Below are 20,867 nucleotides of genomic sequence, written 5' to 3' on the forward strand. Positions count from 1 at the left end.
TTGCGCTTAACAGGCAGCTTGGGTTATCCGGGGTAATAATGTGCTGTGCCTTGATTGTTAGCGCTATGAGCATACCCTAGTGTGGAGTTTGGCGCTATATAAATGGACACATTATTATTATTATTATAAGTTGGTGATTCTGTGAATAAAGACACAATAATAATAATAATGATATGTGCACATATACTGCGCCAAACTCCAGTACTTGCACATGGCGCTACAAACAAAATGAAGTCACCGCAAAAAGTCATAGGCAGCTTTTTTTCATAAATGCTCACAAGTTATAGAAAGCACATTGGAAATCTAGTGTATAATTATATTTTTATTTTTTTATTATTAAGTTTTTTTAATCTTTATTCCTGTATTTATGTTAAGTTCAAGTAAACTTATACAGGAAATTGATTATTTTATATGAAACCTAATTTTCAACTGAAAAAATTATATTTTGAATCATATGTAAATTTGATAATTATCTATGGCAACATCTTTCAAAGCCGATAGTACAAGGAGCATACATTCCCGAATTCAAATCGTTAACACATATATACTGATTCGCAAAAGGTAATTGGTGTTGACAATTCAGATAAGTGAGTTTAGTTTTACACCGCTTTTAGCAATATTCCAGCAATATCACATCGGAGGACACCAGAAATGGGGAACTGGGGAATCAAAACCGGGTTCATGATGAACGCCTTTTTTTATTATTATTATTATTTATTTATTTTATTCTTTTATTGTTTCTTTTTTATATGGTGTATTATTTGCTAATCAAAACTTGTGGGATCCTTGGCTAGTAGACGTCCGTGGTTGCCTAAGCTGATCTTCCAGGTGACCAAGTGGATCATGTGGTCAGATTTGGGGCATAATAGGATATCGTACCCAGACAGTGTGGATTCTTTGCTATATCAATCGATGGATCGTCTGATCCAGATTGGGGCGGTGGGGTGGCGTAGTGGTTAAAGCGTCTGTTCGTCACGCCGAAGACCCGGGTTCGATTCCCCACATTGGTACAATATGTGAAGCCCATTTCTGGTGTCCCCCGCCGTGATATAGCTGGAATATTGCTAAAAGCGGAGTACAACTAAACTCACTCACTCACTCACTCTGATCAAGATTTGATTATATATATTCCGCTGTCCTATTGCTGGTATGTAATATATTGGGTGTTAATCAATAAAAGCAGCAGCAAGGCCTGGAGTGAGTGAGTATGGTCTTATGTAGTATTCCAACTGGTGCACCGTGGGACACCATGAATGGGATTCACATATTTGGAGAGAGAACTGGGCCTCTGCTCAAAGTTTGGGGTAGATGTATAGATAACAGTAACACCAACTCTCAACATCGCTGTCATAATGAATGTCTCCAACACCATCTCTCAACTGTTGGTGTCCTGATGGATGACTGTAACACCATCTCTCAACTGTTGGTGTCCTGATGGATGACTGTAACACAACCTCTCAACTGTTGGTGTCCTGATGGATGACTGTAACACCAACTCTCAACATCGCTGTCATAATGAATGTCTCCAACACCATCTCTCAACTGTCAGTCTCCTGATGGACGACTGTAACACCATCTCTCAACTGTTGGTGTCCTGATGGATGACTGTAACACCATCTCTCAACTGTTGGTGTCCTGCTGGATGCCTATTACACCAACTCTCAACTATTGGTGTCCTGCTGGATGACTGTAACACCATCTCTCAACTGTTGGTGTCCTGCTGGATGACTGTAACACCATCTCTCAACCGTCGGTGTCCTGATGGATGACTGTAACACCATCTCTCAACTGTTGGTGTCCTGATGGATGACTGTAACACCATCTCTCAACTGTCGGTGTCCTGATGGATGTCTGTAACACCACCTCTCAACTGTTGGTGTCCTGATGGATGACTGTAACACCAACTCTCAACATCGCTGTCATAATGAATGTCTCCAACACCATCTCTCAACTGTCAGTCTCCTGATGGACGACTGTAACACCATCTCTCAACTGTCGGTGTCATGATGGATGCCTGTAACACCATCTCTCAACTGTCGGTGTCATGATGGATGCCTGTAACACCATCTCTCAACTGTCGGTGTCATGATGGATGCCTGTAACACCATCTCTTAACTGTTGGTGTCCTGATTGATGCCTGTAACACCATCTCTTAACTGTTGGTGTCCTGATTGATGCCTGTAACACCATCTCTTAACTGTTGGTGTCGTAATGGATGAGTGTAACACCATCTCTCAACTGTCGGTGTCATGATGGATGCCTGTAACACCATGTCTCAACCGTCGGTGTCCTAATGGATGACTGTAACACGAACTCTCAACTGTTGGTGTCCTGATGGATGCCTGTAACACCATCTCTAGGAGCGTTATTTTTCTTTTGCTGGCAGGCTGGGCTGCCCTTCGCTGCTACAGTGTTCCGGCCCTTCGTCACCGCTTACAACAAGCATTGGTTGCTGAAGAGTCTGTTCTCTCCCGGATCTCCTTTGGGTCATAAACACATATAATGATAGCATGGTAATAAATGACAGTCTGTCCCCATAAAGTATCAATTTGGACACTGTTAATATGTTTTCTGTCAGTTTTGTTTGTTTAGAATTTTGGTATTTATTTTGCCACTTTTGGATTTTTTTTGTTTTGATAGGCTTTTTATTTCCTTTTAAGCTTTTGATTAAGCTAACCATCCGACTTGGACAGGGATCCATATGAACTGTACCTTTTCCCCTAAGGTATGTAGATCTGAGTACTATTTATTATTTCGTTTATTACTTTTAGGTTAGTTTTGGGTGTGTGTTTTGTTTTGTTTTGTTGTTTTTTTTTGTGTGTGTGTGTGTGTGTGTGTGTGTGTGTGTGTGTGTGTGTCTGTGTCTGTCTGTCTGTCTGTCTGTGTGTGTGTGTGTGTGTGTGTGTGTGTGTGTGTGTGTGTGTGTGTTTTTTTGTCTCCTGCGCTGTAATTCATTCGTCCGTGTCAAGAACATGATGGTGTAGCCCCAAACCCTACTGCCTAGCCAGTCATGTTGTTTGTGTTGTTACATACACCCCTCCTCTGTATGATATATACCCGTGTCCCCCACCGTGATATTGCTGAAATATTACTAAATGCGGCGTAAAACTTCACTCACTCACTCACTCACTCACTCACTCGACAACGGTACAGGAAAGGTCGCACTCACCAAATATAAGCTGTTATCCATAAATTTGTCAGTATTCAACTGGTGACCATGCAACGATGAACAAACTGAAGAACCGCCATTAACTCTGTGTGGGACAAGTCAAAACATTGATTACACAACAGTCTCGTTTCCTGCTGACTGGGTTTCGTCCTATTGCGCAACTTAGTACAATAATCAGTCCCTGAATTTTCATTCAACTGGATACATAAATATTAATCAGTGTTATTTGATACATCTAAGCACTTGTATATTGCAACACCACGCTCCTTCTAATCCTTACAAACACGTCGTGCAGCGTGCTCTGTCGTACAGCGTGCTCTGACAGACGGAAATCGAGGAAATCTCAAAACGAGGCTCTGCCGCTAGAAAAGTTTGGCGGTCTAGTACGGCCTTGATATTGAATCAATCACATTGTGCGTTATAAAACTACATTAAATAAGCGCAAAGGACACATAACAGGTGTAACCAGTGAGCCAGAATCATTTTAAGACCTCATCAAACAGGGGTAGTCTGTGACGTCTTAGTTAAGGTCATGCTGTCTACACCTCGCCATAAAATATAGAAATACGATGTTATTATTTTTGCATAGCAGAGGACAACTGACGGAACAGAACAGATACATTGTTTGTGATCAGGTTTGTGAACTACCTTCTCCCTACAATCGTCGGATAATTGTTTCAATAGCGAGAAATTTCAAAAGGCGCGAGAATTTATGGACGTCAACGTCTTTGTTGTTGAGGAACACGACGTTACTGAATATTGTTTCACTCCCTCATCTGGTGAAACTTTCAAGTTTACTTAATGGCGGAAGCATTTCATGTAGTAATTTGAAACAGAATCCCATGTTCACCATATTATCATCTTATTTGGACGTGTGCTTGCTCACAAAGTTTTTCTGGTTTACATAAGATCATAACATGATTTGATATAGTCTCAAAGGGTAACACACGCTAGAGATTCTGGACCGTACCCCATATGTACAGGGTCAAGAATCACAAAGCGTTCGTAACGTTACGGCCTGTCGTAGCTCTACAGTTTTTAAGCATAACGGAGTTATGCCCCCTTATCATTATAAGCGTATGACCTCTCTGTCTTCGTTTGACGTCATAGGAGAAAATCAAATTTTGACATTTATTGCGAGTCATTTTTAATGTTGTGCGTATAACGTTATGCATAAGCACATTAACCCAATTCATATACACTTATGTCGTTCAGATATCAGGCTGTATTTCCTTCGCTCACACTTTCTGTCAAGATGCCACATTAAAAACTTCGTAGCATAGTGCTTTCATCTGTACGCGATAAAAAGCGGAGTAATTTACTGCATAACAAAAATGTGGACAACATTTAGCAAGGTCTATTTCTCAAACCGCCGAGGTAGTTGCACTTATATTTATACCAACGGATTGGAAATTTAATATTCTACATTTCTGTGTAATTTTATAGCCGTACGTAGATCCAGGACCACGCGAAATGAATTCACGCACAACGTTCACTTTTCAAACCGTATGAAAATCTGCGCATGAAAAAAACCTCGGCATCCAGTGCCGCCATGACAGGGCTACGCCTGGCTTACGCCTGCTGGGTAGGTGGCGTAAATATAGAGCGCTACGACTGGCGTAACTTTAACTTCTAATATGTGCATACCGGTTTACGTTACGTCCGGGCGTACATTTTACTAGAATTTACGCCCGACATATGCATACGGCCACAGGTTTTTAATAGGCGTACGAATGATATCGTAGCACTACGAACGCCTTGTGGATAGGCATCCAGAGTTATTTCAGCTATATATAATCCTTCAATGTTTTACAGCGGTATCGGCTCAAATTACAATCGTGCCTGGATCGTCACTTTCACGACGTCATGGTCTTGAGTGTAGTGCAGTGTGACATTTCTCAACATCCTAGTCCGAACACATGCATGTATCCATTGTAAATATGATATTTTAAGTAGGCTATTAATGTTTAGTACGCAACAAAAGCTAGGACCATGAATGCCTGCTGTGCCCTATATAAAGTACATGATATAACATTCATGCCTCAACAAACATAAGTATTTGTAAACAAACACTGTTGTTTGTATTACTATTTATATATACAAAGTATGGACGTCTCTGATGTCAGTTTTCCCACTTTGACAATAAGTAATTAAAATATGTTCCTGTCAGTCACATTTTCTATAATATGTTTCAGAAGGTTTAGTATCAATGAAAAAGAGATTGACTTGTGGAATTCAACAAAACCTTTTCAATAGTCATAAGAAAGCTCTACCTCCAAACTGACTAATCGTCATTTACTCTTTGTGTGACAAGTGCCAGCCAGATACATTTGAATCGTTGTAGGAGTTAGACCTATCACTCGAGAAATTGGAGACCTAATTACAATACTGTTTTCTGAACTCACTCACCTTGTTAAAGTTATAAAGAACCATATTTACCAATACTTGCTTTATCATCATAAATAAATCAGTTTAAAGAGTTAACACTACTGGATCACGTGCCCGCACGCTAAACACGTCACACGTTATTCAGCGAGACCACAGACACAACGGTAAGTCAAACTTGAGATGGCTGGCGTGTACTGTCCTAATCTAACAAACTATACTACCCATCAAAGGTTGAGACTCAACTTCAGGTAACTCTTCTAAACTACATTTTGCAAAATATTCCATACTGTTTAAAGGTACTGTTTACACATCAGCTGATGTACATGTATTGTAAAACAACTTCATAACGTTTTCTTACATGCACGATATTTGCACATGATTACAGCAATTTCGTGCATGATCCTCGTGCAATTCATCTGCATAAGTTAGTGGAGAAATTCATCTTCGATGTATGGCGATGGGGTAGCCTAGTGGTTAAATATATGGCTCGTCACGCCGAAGACCCGGGTTCGATTCCCCAGATGGATACAATGTGTGAAGCCCATTTCTGGTGTTATTGCTGGAATATTGCTGAAAGCGAAACGCTTCGTACACATAAAACAAATAGCTGATGAAGTGAAAACAATCAACTAGTTGTATTAGCTTGCACGTAATATTAGACATGTTGGTAAGACGTTTGTGTGACAATGAGTGAGTATGATTTTACGTCGCAATTAGCAATATTCCAGTAACATCAAGGCTGGGGACACCAGAAATAGACTTCACACATTGTACCCATGTGGGGGGTCGAACCCGGGTCTACAGCGTGACGTACTCGTGAAGGTCCGGGTTAGAATATTGATCTTCAGTAACCCATGCTTGTCGTAAGAGGCGACTAACGGGATCGGGTGGTCAGGCTCACTGACCTGGTTGACAAATGTCATAGGTTCCTAATTGTGCAGATTGATGCTCATGTTGTTTATCACTGGGCTGTCTGGTCCAGTCTCGATTATTTACAGACCCCCGCCATATAGCTGGAATATTGCTGAGTGCGGCGTACAACTAAACTCACTCACTCACTCACTACAGCGTGAGGAGCGGACGCTTTAACCATTAGGCTACAGAACAGATACATTGTTTGTGATCAGATTTACACTGACAATCAGCTACCTTCTCTCTACGATCGACCCATAATGGTTTCCATCGCGAGAAATTTCAAAAGATGGTATGTCAACGTCTTTGTTGTTGAGGAGTGAGTGAGTGAGTGAGTTATTATTTAACGTCACATCGGCAATATTTCAGCCATATTGTGACGAGAACATATGTGACATTGAAATGGATTGTTGCTGAGGAACACAACGTTACGGAATATAGCTTTACTCCTTCATCAGGTGAAAATTTCATGTTTATTTAATGGCCGAAGCATTTCATGTAGTAATTTGAAACAGAATCCCAGTAGACTACAGGAGGACGGGAGTAATCCTTCAATGTTTGTCAGTAGTATCTGCCCAACATCACGACGTCGTGGTCTTGAATGTAGTGCAGTGTGGCATTCGCAACACTCAAGACCGAGCACATCACTGGGTTTTACCCATGCGTGTATCCTTTGTAATTGTGATTATACACCGTCGTTATTCAATGCGCAGCAATGTCTATGGTCATGAATGAGTCTTGTGGCCTACATAGCTTTAGATGCGTGTTGTAACATTCATGCCTCAACTTAAGTATTTGTAAACAAAGTTGAATGTATTAATATATACCAGGTATGAACGCCTGTGGTGTGAGATTTCTCACGTTGACAATAAGTAATTGAAATATGTTCCTGTCAATCATATTATATAATATGTTTCAGAAGGTTTAGTATCAACGAAAAAGATGTTGACTTGTGTTATTCAACGAAACCTTTTCAATTATCATAGGAAATCTCAACTACTTGCAACTGACAAATCGTCATTAACTCTTTATGTTACAAGTGCCAGTCAGATACAATTGAATCATTGTAGGAATTAAAAATATCACTCGAGAAATTTAAAGAGTTAACACTACTGGATCACGTGCCCGTACGTTAAACACGTCACAAGTTATTCAGTGAGACCACAGACCCAACAACGGTAAGTCAAACTTGAGATGGCAAGCATGTTATGACCTAAACCTACGGGTTCACCCATGTCAAATTCATGCAAAGCTAAGTCAAATGTTCACCTAAATGCACAAACATGAAACATAATGTGCAGGCTGAAATAGGGATGTGGGCATAATTTTGACATTGATGTGTCTAGTTTGGAAATACCCCACGTGTGCTAAAAACTTCTTGGAAAGGCCTAGAATAATTAATCATTGCTTAAAATCTTTTGAAATCGGGGTCCTCGATTTGGGACGATCTGGTACGTGCAGGTACGTTCAGATACGAACCGATGCGCTCTGTTGCGATTGTGGTCGCTATGTCCTTCACGATCACCATCGAGGGTGATCACGATTTGAGCTACGATTGGACCCCGACGGGTATATATACTCAGCAGCAAAAAAAAACGTCAGTAGGAATTCAAAATTAGATAGGCACTGTGATCAAATCATTACAGAAATAGACATAATAAGCGGATCAAAAACATTTTTGTGTATAATATCTTGACACATCAATGAATAACTCAGCACAATTTCAAGACATTACGTGAACGTTTGCAGTCCATTCAGACTCTTGACTTCAGTATCTAGTGTGACCACCACGAGCGGCAATAACTGCAGCACAGCGTCTATGCATGGAGTGCACCAATCGATTGATGAAGGCCATTGTCACCTGGAACCACACTCTGAGAAAGGCCTGGCGCAATAAATCGGCTGTGTTCTGCCTGAGTATGACATTATTCAGTCTCCTCTGAATTTCATCCCAAAGATGCTCAATTGGGATTAAATCAGGACTAAGGGCTGGCCACTGCATAATGTTGACACCGTTCTGCTGTAGGAAGTCCCGTGAAGCTCTGGCAGTATGGGCCCGGGCGTTATCATGCTGGAAAATGTTGTTCCGGTGACGTGCGAAATGTGGTATGACGTGGGGTCTAAGAGCTTGGTCGATGTAGCGCACCGCTGTGATGCTGGCTTCTCTCCCTGGACCAAGATTCTAGAACACCACAGGACCCACTCTCTGGTTCAGGCCTATTCCACCCCATACCATGATGCTTGCACCTCCCCATGAGTCTCTTTCCAAAACACATTGGTCTGAGTAACGCTGGCCACGTCGTCGCCATATTCTTGTTCTGCCATCTGCGCAGTTGATACGCAGTACCGACTCTCCTCTGTGAACATAACAGTTCTCCATTGCCTGTATCGCCAGTTTTGATGTTGAAGGGCAAACTGTAGACGTTCACGCCGATGACAAGGGGTGAGGTTCGTTCCACGGTAAGGTCTACACCAATGGACGTTCCCGCTGTTAAGACGTCGGCGTACTGTATCAGCACTGATTGGTCTTCCGTGTCTTCCCACTGTCCGGCGTGCTTTCGGATGCCTGCATGAAGGGATTCTGTACATGTTGTCGCACAACATGGCGGTCTTGTCGTCTTGTGGTCACCCTTGGTCTGCCAGTACGGGGGCGATCATTTGTGGTGTTGGTGGCCCGGAAACGTTGCTGCAGCCTGTAGATGGTCCGAACGTTGACCTGGAAGTGATTGGCAACGGCTTGTGCAGTGTGGCCAGCTTAAAATCTTCCTAGCGCCTGGTTCCCCTCAGCTTTCGTGAGTCGCGGCATCCTGCTGACGTTGTAATGTGAATGTTTCAACCAGGTTTGGGGGTGCATTTTATGGGGCTGGTCCTTTTGAACAGCACGTGAAGCATGTTGCATGAAAAACATGGAGAACACCGTACCATCTCCGAGATCAGGTTGCGTTTTTGAGACCATTTCCTGGGTTCCATTCTGAGTTTTGGAAGGAATGTCTTTGCTCAGGTAAAGTTGGAGATGTTGTCAACAATATACAATCAAAACATTAAATGAGTTTACAGTTATCCGTTTCTGCAAAGGAAAATTCCAAACTGATGTTTCTTTTGCTGCTTAGTATATGTTGCAGTCAATGTCTACAATCAGGCAATGTGTACAATGACTGAAATAACCAGTCAGTGTGTACATTGTCTCAAAATTCCAGGCATTGTGTACATTGCCTGATTAATTAACCCAATTATTGTACAGATTGACTGATTGTTGAACAGGGATTATTGAGAAGACAAGATTAGCATGGGTTTCGTTCTGTGATCACTGAGGCTTCTTTTAATAAAGTAATGTTTATAGTTTAGATTAATCCAATTGTCCTTAAAGCAAAGGCTTCCCTAGAAATGATTCTTCCTTAGAGCACAGGCTTCCTAAGAAATGCTATAAAATGCAAGTATTTTCTTACGAGACTTGACATTCATTCTTGTTATCAACCTGGAGTCTGCATTTCGTGAACATCTCCTGAGTAGACCACAGTCCGATTCAAAGTCAATCTTGTTGACTAAAGAAGAGTACTTTAATTTGCTTGAAGACACATCAGAGATACCATCCACAGCTGAGGCAGAAACAGCAGCAGAGACACCATCCACATCTCAGATACCATCAACAGGGACATCATTGACAGAAACAGCAGCAGAGACATCATCCACATCTCAGATACCATCAACAGAGGCATCATTGACAGAAACAGCAGCAGAGACATCATCCACATCTCAGATACCATCAACAGAGGCATCATTGACAGAACCATCAGCAGACATCATCCACATCAACAGAGACACCACATCATCTCAGATACCATCAACAGAGACATCATTGACAGAAACAGCAGCAGAGACATCATCCACATCTCAGATACCATCAACAGAGACATCATTGACAGAAACAGCAGCAGAGACATCATCCACATCTCAGATACCATCAACAGAGACACCATCCACATCTCAGATACCATCAACAGAGATACCATCAACATCATCCACATCTCAGATACCATCAACAGAGACATCATCCACATCTCAGATACCATCAACAGAGACATCATCCACATACCTCAGAAACAGCAGCAGAGACATCATCCACATCTCAGATCTCAGATACCATCAACAGAGGCATCATCTGACAGACATCATTGACAGAAACAGCAGCAGACATCATCCACATCTCAGATACCATCAACAGAGACATCATTGACAGAAACAGCAGCAGAGACATCATCCACATCTCAGATACCATCAACAGAGACATCATTGACAGAAACAGCAGCAGAGACATCATCCACATCTCAGATACCATCAACAGAGGCATCATTGACAGAAACAGCAGCAGAGACATCATTCACATCTCAGATACCATCAACAGAGGCATCATTGACAGAAACAGCAGCAGAGACATCATCCACATCTCAGATACCATCAACAGAGACATCATTGACAGAAACAGCAGCAGAGACATCATCCACATCTCAGATACCATCAACAGAGGCATCATTGACAGAAACAGCAGCAGAGACATCATCCACATCTCAGATACCATCAACAGAGGCATCATTGACAGAAACAGCAGCAGAGACATCATCCACATCTCAGATACCATCAACAGAGACATCATCCACATCTCAGATACCATCAACAGAGGCATCATCCACATCTCAGATACCATCAACAGAGACATCATCCACATCTCAGATACCATCAACAGAGGCATCATCCACATCTCAGATACCATCAACAGAGGCATCATTGACAGAAACAGCAGCAGAGACATCATCCACATCTCAGATACCATCAACAGAGACATCATTGACAGAAACAGCAGCAGAGACATCATCCACATCTCAGATACCATCAACAGAGGCATCATTGACAGAAAGAGCAGCAGAGACACCATCCACATCTCAGATACCATCAACAGAGACACCATCCACATCTCAGATACCATCAACAGAGACATCATTGACAGAAACAGCCCCATTGACTATGGACTTCATTGTTTCTTGAACTTCTACAGAGTGAACACTACAACTCACAACCGTTGATGATGGCAGGACATTTGGCAGTATTACTATACATTATCGTCGGAGGGGAAGAAGACGAGCAGCAGCCAGAACAGCTACAACTCCAACCACAGGAGAGCAAGGAGAGTTGCAGTCTGGTACTTCTGGTGCGTCCATGGCGCACAGAGGAGAGGAGACGACAGTATGGTCAGTTCCCCAGCCTTCCAGACACCCATTTGAGGCTGGAGGATCTAGTAGCGTTCCAAAACTACACAAGGTTAACACCACAGCTCTTCGATGAAATCTTGCAGAGGGTGGCCCCAGCAATCGACAGGGAAGTCACCAGCTTCAGGCAACTCCTCTCACCTGGACTGAAACTGGCAGTGACACAGAGGCACCTTGCCACTGGAGACAAGCGTATGCCTTCAGGTGTGGAGTGTCCACCATCTCAGAGACGGTTCCAGAAGTGTGCCAGGCAATTTTGCAAGCGTACAAATATGAGGTGTTTAGCCTACCTGTGACCCCTGAAACCTGGACAGTCATAGTTAACCAGTTTGAGCAGAGATGGAATATCTCCCACGCCATTGGGGTTTTGGATGGCACACACATTGCCATCATGCTGTTCAACGGCCTGCAAGAGGAAGCTCTAGGACTCCCACACACTGCCCTCTGACTCCAAGCCCTGATAACCTACTGCTGCAAAGGAGGCTACATTTTTGGCATCCGCCGTCTCAATGTGAGGGATCAAAAAAGGGAGCTTATCCCACACCCACTTAATTCTCTGTGGTGTTTATGTCAGTAATGGCATCTCCACTTGACCCACTCTTCTTGGCGCATTTCTTCAGCCGGCCCATCATGGTCCTCTTGCTTGTGCACCATATTTTAAGTTGCTCCGCAGTAGTATTCATTATGGCAGCCTGTGCTGCCCAGAGATCCTCCTTCTGGGTGACACCCTTGAACTCTGCAAGGCGCTTGCTGTACAGGACCTCATTTCTAATGGGGAATCCAATGATTTCCTCCTTTTGCTTTTCAGTAAAGGTAGTTACTGTTTACTTTCTCTTGGTTTTCTCGGGTGGGGTGCTCTCGTATAGGCTCTGGCTCAACTGGTTCGGGTGGGGCAGCCTTGCCCATTTCCTTCTTACCCTGGAAAGTATCATCTTTCAAAAATTACTAACAAAAGCAGGTTGATAGATGTGCTCTCTTCAAGGGTAGATCTGTGAATTAGGCGCATTAAATATATATGGGTGTAAGAACTCGTAACAGATCGTGAGCGTCCGTGAAAAAGCGTCACTAGCATTTACTCGTATCAACTCGTATCTGTTCGTGAGTCATTCGTGATTAGTCGTGAATAATAGAACCCGACAAAGTGTCACAGATCGTAGGAGATCGCAACACATCGCAACGATTGATTCCGATCATCACGATTTGGAAGTACGATTAGATGCGATATGTTGCCCTTCGTTACGATGCAATACGATCTGATGCTATGTTCATGATTGACAATTAATCGTGGTGATCGTAGAAAATCTTTGAACCAAAATGTTTCTACGATCAACACGATTGCCACGACTGACTTCAAGATCTGATATGATCTGATAGGATCACCACGATTAGTCCACGATTAAGACCACGATTTTAACCGTGGCGCGAATCGGGATAGTGTGAACATAAGATGAGTAGATTCTTAAGAGTTGGTGAATATGTTACAGGGAATGTGTGAAACCAGGGATTTCATGTATTCCCTAAAATTTCCAGGGATTTCATGAAATTACTGATTTATTGGTGTTCCGTTATACACATTCCCTGTTAGGATATCAGTGAATGTGTGAAATTAATGTTTGTAGCTTAAAACTTTACTGTTGAGTCTCATTTCATCCCTTAGTTCTTTGGAGTTGAAAACTTTGACAATTTACCGATGACACTTTTGGCTAATTACTACCTTGAGTCGGGATACCAAGTTAATTTTCTCACGGCTTTACTGTTTAGTCTCATTTCATCCCTTAGGTCTTAGGAGTTGAAAACTTTGACTATTTACTGATGACACTTAGTCAAGCTAAGAGAGGGAAATTACCAGGTTTCGATAATATTCCAGTTGATGTTTTGACAAATGACATCTGTATAGAGTATCTTCATAAACTGTTTTCTACATGTTATGAGATTGGTCATGTACCCTCCAACTGGGCCTAGGGGATCATTACCCCTACCTCTAAGTCTGGAGCTGACAACCTGAGAGACCCAATGTCTTATCGCAGCATCACACTAGTGCATCTTATTGTTATGATTAATAATTTAATCAATATTCCTTTTGTAGTTTCCAAAGTTACAGACGTTGTTTTTAGCGATTTCGTTTATAAATGGAAACAGGACCTTTTACAAGTTGGTAGCTTAACTGGTAGGGGAGGTAATAAGTTACACACGTACTGTACTTTAAAGGTGGATTTTTGCAGTGATTTTTATGTTAATTGCAATGTCTGGCTCTATGAGAAAAGCAATAGCTTTGTTTAGATGTGCGGTAGCGCCGCTTACAATCGAAACTGTAAAGATTTTATTGAAGATGAGTGTCATGTTTTATTGCATTGTCCTTTGTATGCTGATGAGCGATTGCAACTTTTATCTAAATGTACAAGTCTTTTATATGTTTTTTTTGAAAATCTGGGTATGTTGAAAAAGTTAGTTTTCTTCTAGCTTGTCCAGGTGTATCGTTTTTATCTGCCAAAACCTGCCTTAATATTCTTAAAAAGCGTACTGCAATTTTTTTAATATCTTCTTAATGTAACTTGTACCCTTATTATTGCATTTTTAATATTCATATATTATACTCTGTATATTGTGGCACAAGTGTCTCTCATAATTCCGTACGGAATGGCTCAACATTTTACTGTGATATAGCATTTAAAAAATTAGCGAGGTTTTTCAAACATTGTGTTTTCTTTATTGAAAATATACGTTTAAGTTGAAACAGACTAGACCATTCATAGAAATAACTTGGAACATACATCATCCCGCTGTTGAAGAAGAGCTTTGGGATATGGGTTTGGGAAGGAAAAGGTATTTTTCAAACCATATATTTCATGTTTGTCCTCAGCGTCTTCACGAATGATGTGACAATGGACAAAGAACTGTTTCTCCACACAGCTGTGATTTTCGAGTCGAATTGTGGTGGTCAGGGTTTCCAGAAATGTAACTGTTGTCTAAACCAGTGTAAATTAATACGTTGTAAATGTTTTAAAGTGCTACTGAAGTGTAGTAGCTTGTATGATAACAGTCTATCTTGTCCCAACAAATGAATTTTATCAGCATATACTCTGTAGTCGCATTATAAATTTGGTGTTCTCTATTTCAATAAAGGCTTAAAGGGATTTCATGAAATCCCTGGGCTAATATTTCAGTAATTTCATGAAATCCCTGGCAATTTTAGGGAATACATGAAGTCCCTGGGGGTCACAGGGATTTCATGAAATCACTGACTTCTTTAGGGATTACGTGAAATCCCTTGTTTCACACATTCCCCTGTTATATATATATATATATATATATATATGGTTACATCGAAGATTGATTTCTCCACTAACTTGGGGGAACCAATTGCAAACCTTATGCAGATGAATTGCACGAGGATCATTCATCAAATCTGTTGAAAAGCATGTGCAAATATCGTGCATGTGAACAGCTGCGTTTTGGTATAAAGTTTTGTTAAGAATTCGCCAATTTATTGAACTCCTGACAATAATCTTTTCAACTTTACGAATTTGTTTCACAATACATCAGTTCATGTGTAAACAGTACGTTTAAACAGTATGGAATATTTTGCAAAATCTAGTTTAGAACAGTAGCCCGAAGTAAGTGGCTATATTTACACTAGTGAGTCTAAACTTTTGATGGGAAGTTTATAAGACGAGTATATGAACGGCAACTTCTCCTGAATTGTATAATACCCGTGAAGGTTCGGGTTACAAGTGATCTTCAGGAACCCATGCTTGTCGTAAGAGGCGACTAACGGGATCGGGTGGATCGGATCGGGCTCGCTGACTTGGTTGACACATGTCATCGGTTCCCAATTGCGCAGATCGATGCCCATGCTGTTGATCACTGGATTGTCTGGTACAGACTCGATAATTTCAGACCGCCGCCGGAATATTGTTGAGTGCGGCGTAAAACTAAACTCTTTGTATTGTATAACACGACGTTTTCAACACCTGAAGAAGGGGCTTGAAGCAGCCCAGAAACGCTGTTATACAATACGGAAGAAGTTCCCACCCGTATGCTCGTATTACAAAAGATGAGTATGTCCTCACAAACCTGCACAATGGGTCGCTGCTTATCCACAACAGCAGCGCCACGACGAAGGGAGACACAAGGCTGCTCAATTACTTCTCCTTGGTAGGCTGTGTGAGGTGTCTGTTTTGGGGATATTCCAGGGACTGGTGGCGTAAGTGGTCGGCATGGGGAAATGTTTCCGGGAGGAAAAAACGCGGTCAGTATGAAATGACTTCACTCTCACTCTCTCTGATATATTTATACAGAGTGTCTTACTATGGTTGTAAACGTTTTACGACGACCAATGCAATAAGGATATAGCATTGTTGCATGGTTCAGTATAGTGTCCTCTGCCATTGTCTATAGCACTTGTTGGATGGTTCAGTATAATGTCCTTTGACATTGTCTAGCACCTGTTGCATGGTTCAGTATAATGTCCTTTGCCATTGTCTAGCACCTGTTGCATGGTTCGGTATAATGTCCTTTGCCATTGTCTAGCACCTGTTGCATGTTTCGGTATAATGTCCTTTGCCATTGTCTAGCACCTGTTGCGTGGTTCAGTATAATGTCCTTTGACATTGTCTATAGCACTTGTTGCATGTTTCGGTATAATGTCCTTTGCCATTTTCTTGCACCTGTTACATGGTTCAGTATAATGTCCTTTGCCATTGTCTAGCACCTGTTACATGGTTCAGTATAATGTCCTTTGCCATTGTCTAGCACCTGTTGCGTGGTTCAGTATAATGTCCTTTGACATTGTCTATAGCACTTGTTGCATGTTTCGGTATAATGTCCTTTGCCATTGTCTAGCACCTGTTGCATGGTTCAGTATAATGTCCTTTGCCATTGTCTTAGCACCTGTTGCATGGTTCAGTATAATGTCCTTTGCCATTGTCTTGCACCTGTTACATGGTTCAGTATAATGTCCTTTGCCATTGTCTTGCACCTGTTACATGGTTCAGTATAATGTCCTTTGACATTGTCTATAGCACTTGTTGCATGTTTCGGTATAATGTCCTTTGTCATTGTCTAGCACCTATTGCGTGGTTCGGTATAATGTCCTTTGACATTGTCTATAGCACTTCTTGCATGTTTCGGTATAATGTCCTTTGCCATTTTCTTGCACCTGTTACATGGTTCAGTATAATGTCCTTTGACATTGTCTATAGCACTTGTTGCATGTTTCGGTATAATGTCCTTTGCCATTGTCTTGCACCTGTTACATGGTTCAGTATAATGTCCTTTGCCATTGTCTAGCACCTGTTACATGGTTCAGTATAATGTCCTTTGCCATTGTCTTGCACCTGTTACATGGTTCAGTATAATGTCCTTTGCCATTGTCTTGCACCTGTTACATGGTTCAGTATAATGTCCTTTGCCATTGTCTTGCACCGGTTACATGGTTCAGTATAATGTCCTTTGCCATTGTCTTGCACCTGTTACATGGTTCAGTATAATGTCCTTTGCCATTGTCTTGCACCGGTTACATGGTTCAGTATAGTGTCCATTAACTTCTGTATGTGGCAGTTTGAAGCTGGTATGATGAAGAGGAACCCTTTTAATGGATAGTAAACTTCTCTATAGCAATAGATGCACTGTATCATCATTGCTTTGTTTGGATGTAACACGTTATATTTGGGATTACACTTTCTGAGTACAGTACTTTTACAGTACAGATTCTAGTACTTTTGTTGGGTTGTACTGTACTGAGAAAGTGTAATCCCAAATATAACATGTTACACTATCTGTTGCAAAGTGCGATATAGTTTCAGTACTATCGCCAAGCATCTGTTGCAAGACACAGTATGTTTTATACCATTGTCAGGTATCAATATTGTTGGTGTAAAGGGGCGGCGGGGTAGCCTAATGGTTAAAGCGTTGGATCGTCACGCCGAAGGCACGGGTTCGAATCCCCACATGGGCACAATGTGTGAAGCCCATTTCTTGTGTCCCCCGCCGTGATGTTGCTGGAATATTGCTAAAAGCGGCGTAAAACCAAACTCAGTCAGTCAGTCAGTTGGTGTAAATATTGTCAAGCACATGTTGTCGAATTATGTGGTACTTCGATGACTATTGTCAAAAGCACGATGCTGCGTTTCGGATATAGTTTCTACAAGACAAGCAGTCGTTTCTTCGGGGAATTAGTTTTAATTTGTTTGCACTGAATTGTGACATATATGGATGATAACATTAGGACGCTGACATGTTTACATCCTACTTTCAGAACTGCAGCAATGGGTGTCGGGACGTTTCACTGGCTGTCACACCGACGTTGTTCCACGTCAAAGTTGCTGTTGCTCGCCTTCCTCGTCTACATGTCTCTGTGGACATTCTCATCGGTGGCTTGGTCTAGTTACGGAACAGGAGGTGACACAGAAGTTATGTCACGTGATTTAAGTCGTGGCTACTTCGCCGACCAGTCAGGACTTGATGATCCTGGAGGAAGAAATGCTGGCTTGCTTGGAAGTGCGTTGTTACTGAAGAGATCAGGGTATCACAGAACAAATGGTCCGAACTCAGATCGTGTGATTTTAAGAAATGTAGTTGGGCCTGAAACACGTTTGGAAGACGATATGAGGACCTCAGATGATGTCGTAGAAGAAAAATACCATAAACATTCACGTTTATTCAAACCTTCTAAGCGAAACACCTCACAAATTGGAATTTCAAAGGGTGCAACCCTTGCTTCGTCAGGTGTGAACCAACGCAGTTCTGACTTCGAAAATATCAGGAAATATTTCATTGTCCGTAAAAACATGACGAACTCTTTTATAAATCTTCATCGATACCATTTCCCTTTGAAACCAAACAAGTGTTCAAGCAAAGCAGACTTTAAAATAATAATTCTTGTGCATTCAGCCGTCAGCCATTTTCACAAGCGGCAGACTATCAGACGTTATCTTGGCGTCAAAAGGACTCGCAGTGGTATTCTGTTCGATTTCGTGTTTTTACTGGGTCAAACTTTAAACACAAGTCTTCATCGAAAATTGACAGCGGAATCGAAAACATATTCAGACATCGTTCAGGGAAATTTTACAGATTCTTATCAGAATATGACATACAAACATATGATGGGATACCACTGGGTTGTACATTATTGTAGCCATGTGAACTACGTCATCAAAATTGATGATGACGTAATAGTTAATGTTGAAAACGTAGTGAAGTATATTTCGACCAAGAAAATCAAGAAGGGACAAATAGTGTGCAGTGCCCATTTAAAAAGTAAGATTAAAACATTTGGAAAGTGGCTTCCAAGGAAAAAACAATTTCCTTTTGATCACTATCCGCCGTATTGTTCTGGATTTGCGTACTTGGCACCGGTGTCGGTTATAAAGCGCCTTTATGAGGCGTCGTCCTCAGTACGCATGTACTGGATTGATGACGTGTACGTGACGGGCTTGCTGACGCTCGCCACTGACACAACTGTCGTTGCACTTTCAAATATGGAGGCATATAAGCATATAGTGAAATCTCCAATACCAAAGTTTATAATGAAGAAAGCACTGTTCATATTCAATGACCCAGGTTATACATATGGTCGCTCTTCTTAATTGAAAACACGTCAATGTGAAATAAATCTAATCCAAGCCTTTTATTGATATGACCTATATCAACACGATCGACGATTTATAAAGTCCGTTGACGTCACACTTGTCTACAAAGCATTGTCATTTACTCTCATTGTAACTACCTCCTAGAGGATATCACTTTTCCACAAGGAAGCCGGTTTGATGCTGTGATACTAAATGTATGTCCAGATATCTTTTGACTGATAGTGAGTGAGTGAGTTTAGGTTTACGCCGCACTCAGCAATATTCCAGCTATATGGCGGCCGTCTGTAAATAATCGAATCTGGACCAGACAATCCAGGGATCACCAGCGTGAGCTTCGATCTACGCAACTGGGATACGATGACATGTGTCAACCAAGTCAGCGAGCCTGACCACCCGATCCTGTTAGTCGCCTCTTACGACAAGCATGGGTTACTGAAGATCAATTCTAAATCGGAACTTCACGGGTTTCGACTGTGATAGGCACTATTTAACCAGATCTCAACTGGATGGGAGTATGGTCAAAGAGTGAGTGATTTTACACAGCTTTTAGCAATATTCCTGCATTGTTTGATCCACAGGGGCTTGTATTGCTGAAATTAATACGTCCTAAAGGTCCAACACTCGTTCACTGATAGCCAGAGTTACTCGATCACTTATTTAAACAATGGCACGATTTCACTAAACTCGTGTTCCTATTGGAGGATTATTGAAAAGTGAATGCTATACATTATTTGGTCAGTTTTGTAAAATGCGAGTAAAATGCCTATCCGTTTTCTACAGATAGGCAAATAAAACAAGCATTGTCACTAAGGTGACATAATCCCCCGCTGCAAATTATCAAGTTAAACTTAAAAAGTAATGAAAGTGAAGATCGTAATTTAAGATGACTTCAAATGTCAACAAAAACATTACCAGTCAACCTCTCTTGATATCTTGATCTTAGTTGTTCAAACGCACAAATATTTTCAAGACTCACTTTGACCTTGACATGAATGTCTTAGTGTATGAAATATGCAAAAATAGTAATAAAAAAATTGCTTATAGAAAAACATTCAAGGGAAGTCTTGAAAGACTATGAAGAAAATCCAGTGAACTGTTCATGAGATATTTCGCTGACAATCTTAACATGCAGTTTAACATGCTGAAATCTTCAAAGTGTCGCTGTGACCTAGAAAATTATGTGAAGGTCACCAAAATCGACTGGACCTTGCACATTCCCTCGATGAAGCTTGGTGTCAAATATGAAGAAAGTCCAGTGAATGGTTCTTGAGATATCTCGCTGACAAGCTTAACATGCAGGTTAACCTACTGAAATCTTTAAAGTGTCGCCATCACCTTGAAAATTAAGTGAAGGTCACCAAAATCGACTGGGTCCTGCGCCGTCCCTAGATAAAGCTTGTTTTGGAATATGAAGAAAATCCAGTGAACGGTTCTTGAGATATCTCGCTGACAAGGGTAAAACATTAAAGTCTCCTTGTGACCTTAAAATGAAGGTCAAGGTCACCAAACCTGACTGGGACCTTTCTTTTACTGTGATGAACCTAGGTA

General features: G+C 41.4%; 1 protein-coding gene across 4 annotated transcripts; it reads left to right on the forward strand.

Moving 5' to 3' along the window:
* The first annotated feature begins 5,033 nt into the window (after positions 1–5,033).
* On the forward strand, positions 5,034–19,591 carry LOC124253063. Of its 4 annotated transcripts, none has more exons than XM_046686785.1 (2): positions 5,034–5,721; positions 17,987–19,591. In XM_046686785.1, exon 2 carries the CDS (start codon positions 17,997–17,999, stop codon positions 19,314–19,316), a length of 1,320 nt encoding a protein of 439 aa, XP_046542741.1. In that variant the 5' UTR covers positions 5,034–5,721; positions 17,987–17,996; the 3' UTR covers positions 19,317–19,591. The 4 variants fall into 4 exon arrangements, with proteins under 4 accessions (XP_046542741.1, XP_046542740.1, XP_046542742.1 ...); XM_046686784.1 differs by lacking the exon at positions 5,034–5,721 and adding an exon at positions 5,732–5,805; XM_046686786.1 differs by lacking the exon at positions 5,034–5,721 and adding an exon at positions 15,704–15,780 and having other exon boundaries at positions 17,983–19,591.
* The last annotated feature ends 1,276 nt before the right edge of the window (positions 19,592–20,867 follow it).

This window comes from Haliotis rubra, unplaced genomic scaffold (genome assembly GCF_003918875.1).
Source record: "Haliotis rubra isolate DU_JTF1 unplaced genomic scaffold, ASM391887v1 Scf530, whole genome shotgun sequence".
Lineage (NCBI taxonomy): Eukaryota > Metazoa > Mollusca > Gastropoda > Lepetellida > Haliotidae > Haliotis > Haliotis rubra.

What these genes read in the sequence shown, in the direction of transcription:
- LOC124253063 (XM_046686784.1), top strand. Translation starts at nt 5,738, where the DNA reads ATGGCTGGCGTGTACTGTCCTAATCTAACAAACTATACTACCCATCAA. An exon ending in AGGTTGAGACTCAACTTCAG is followed by an intron (nt 5,806 to 17,986) that starts GTAACTCTTCTA and finishes TCCTACTTTCAG; the next exon opens with AACTGCAGCAATGGGTGTCG.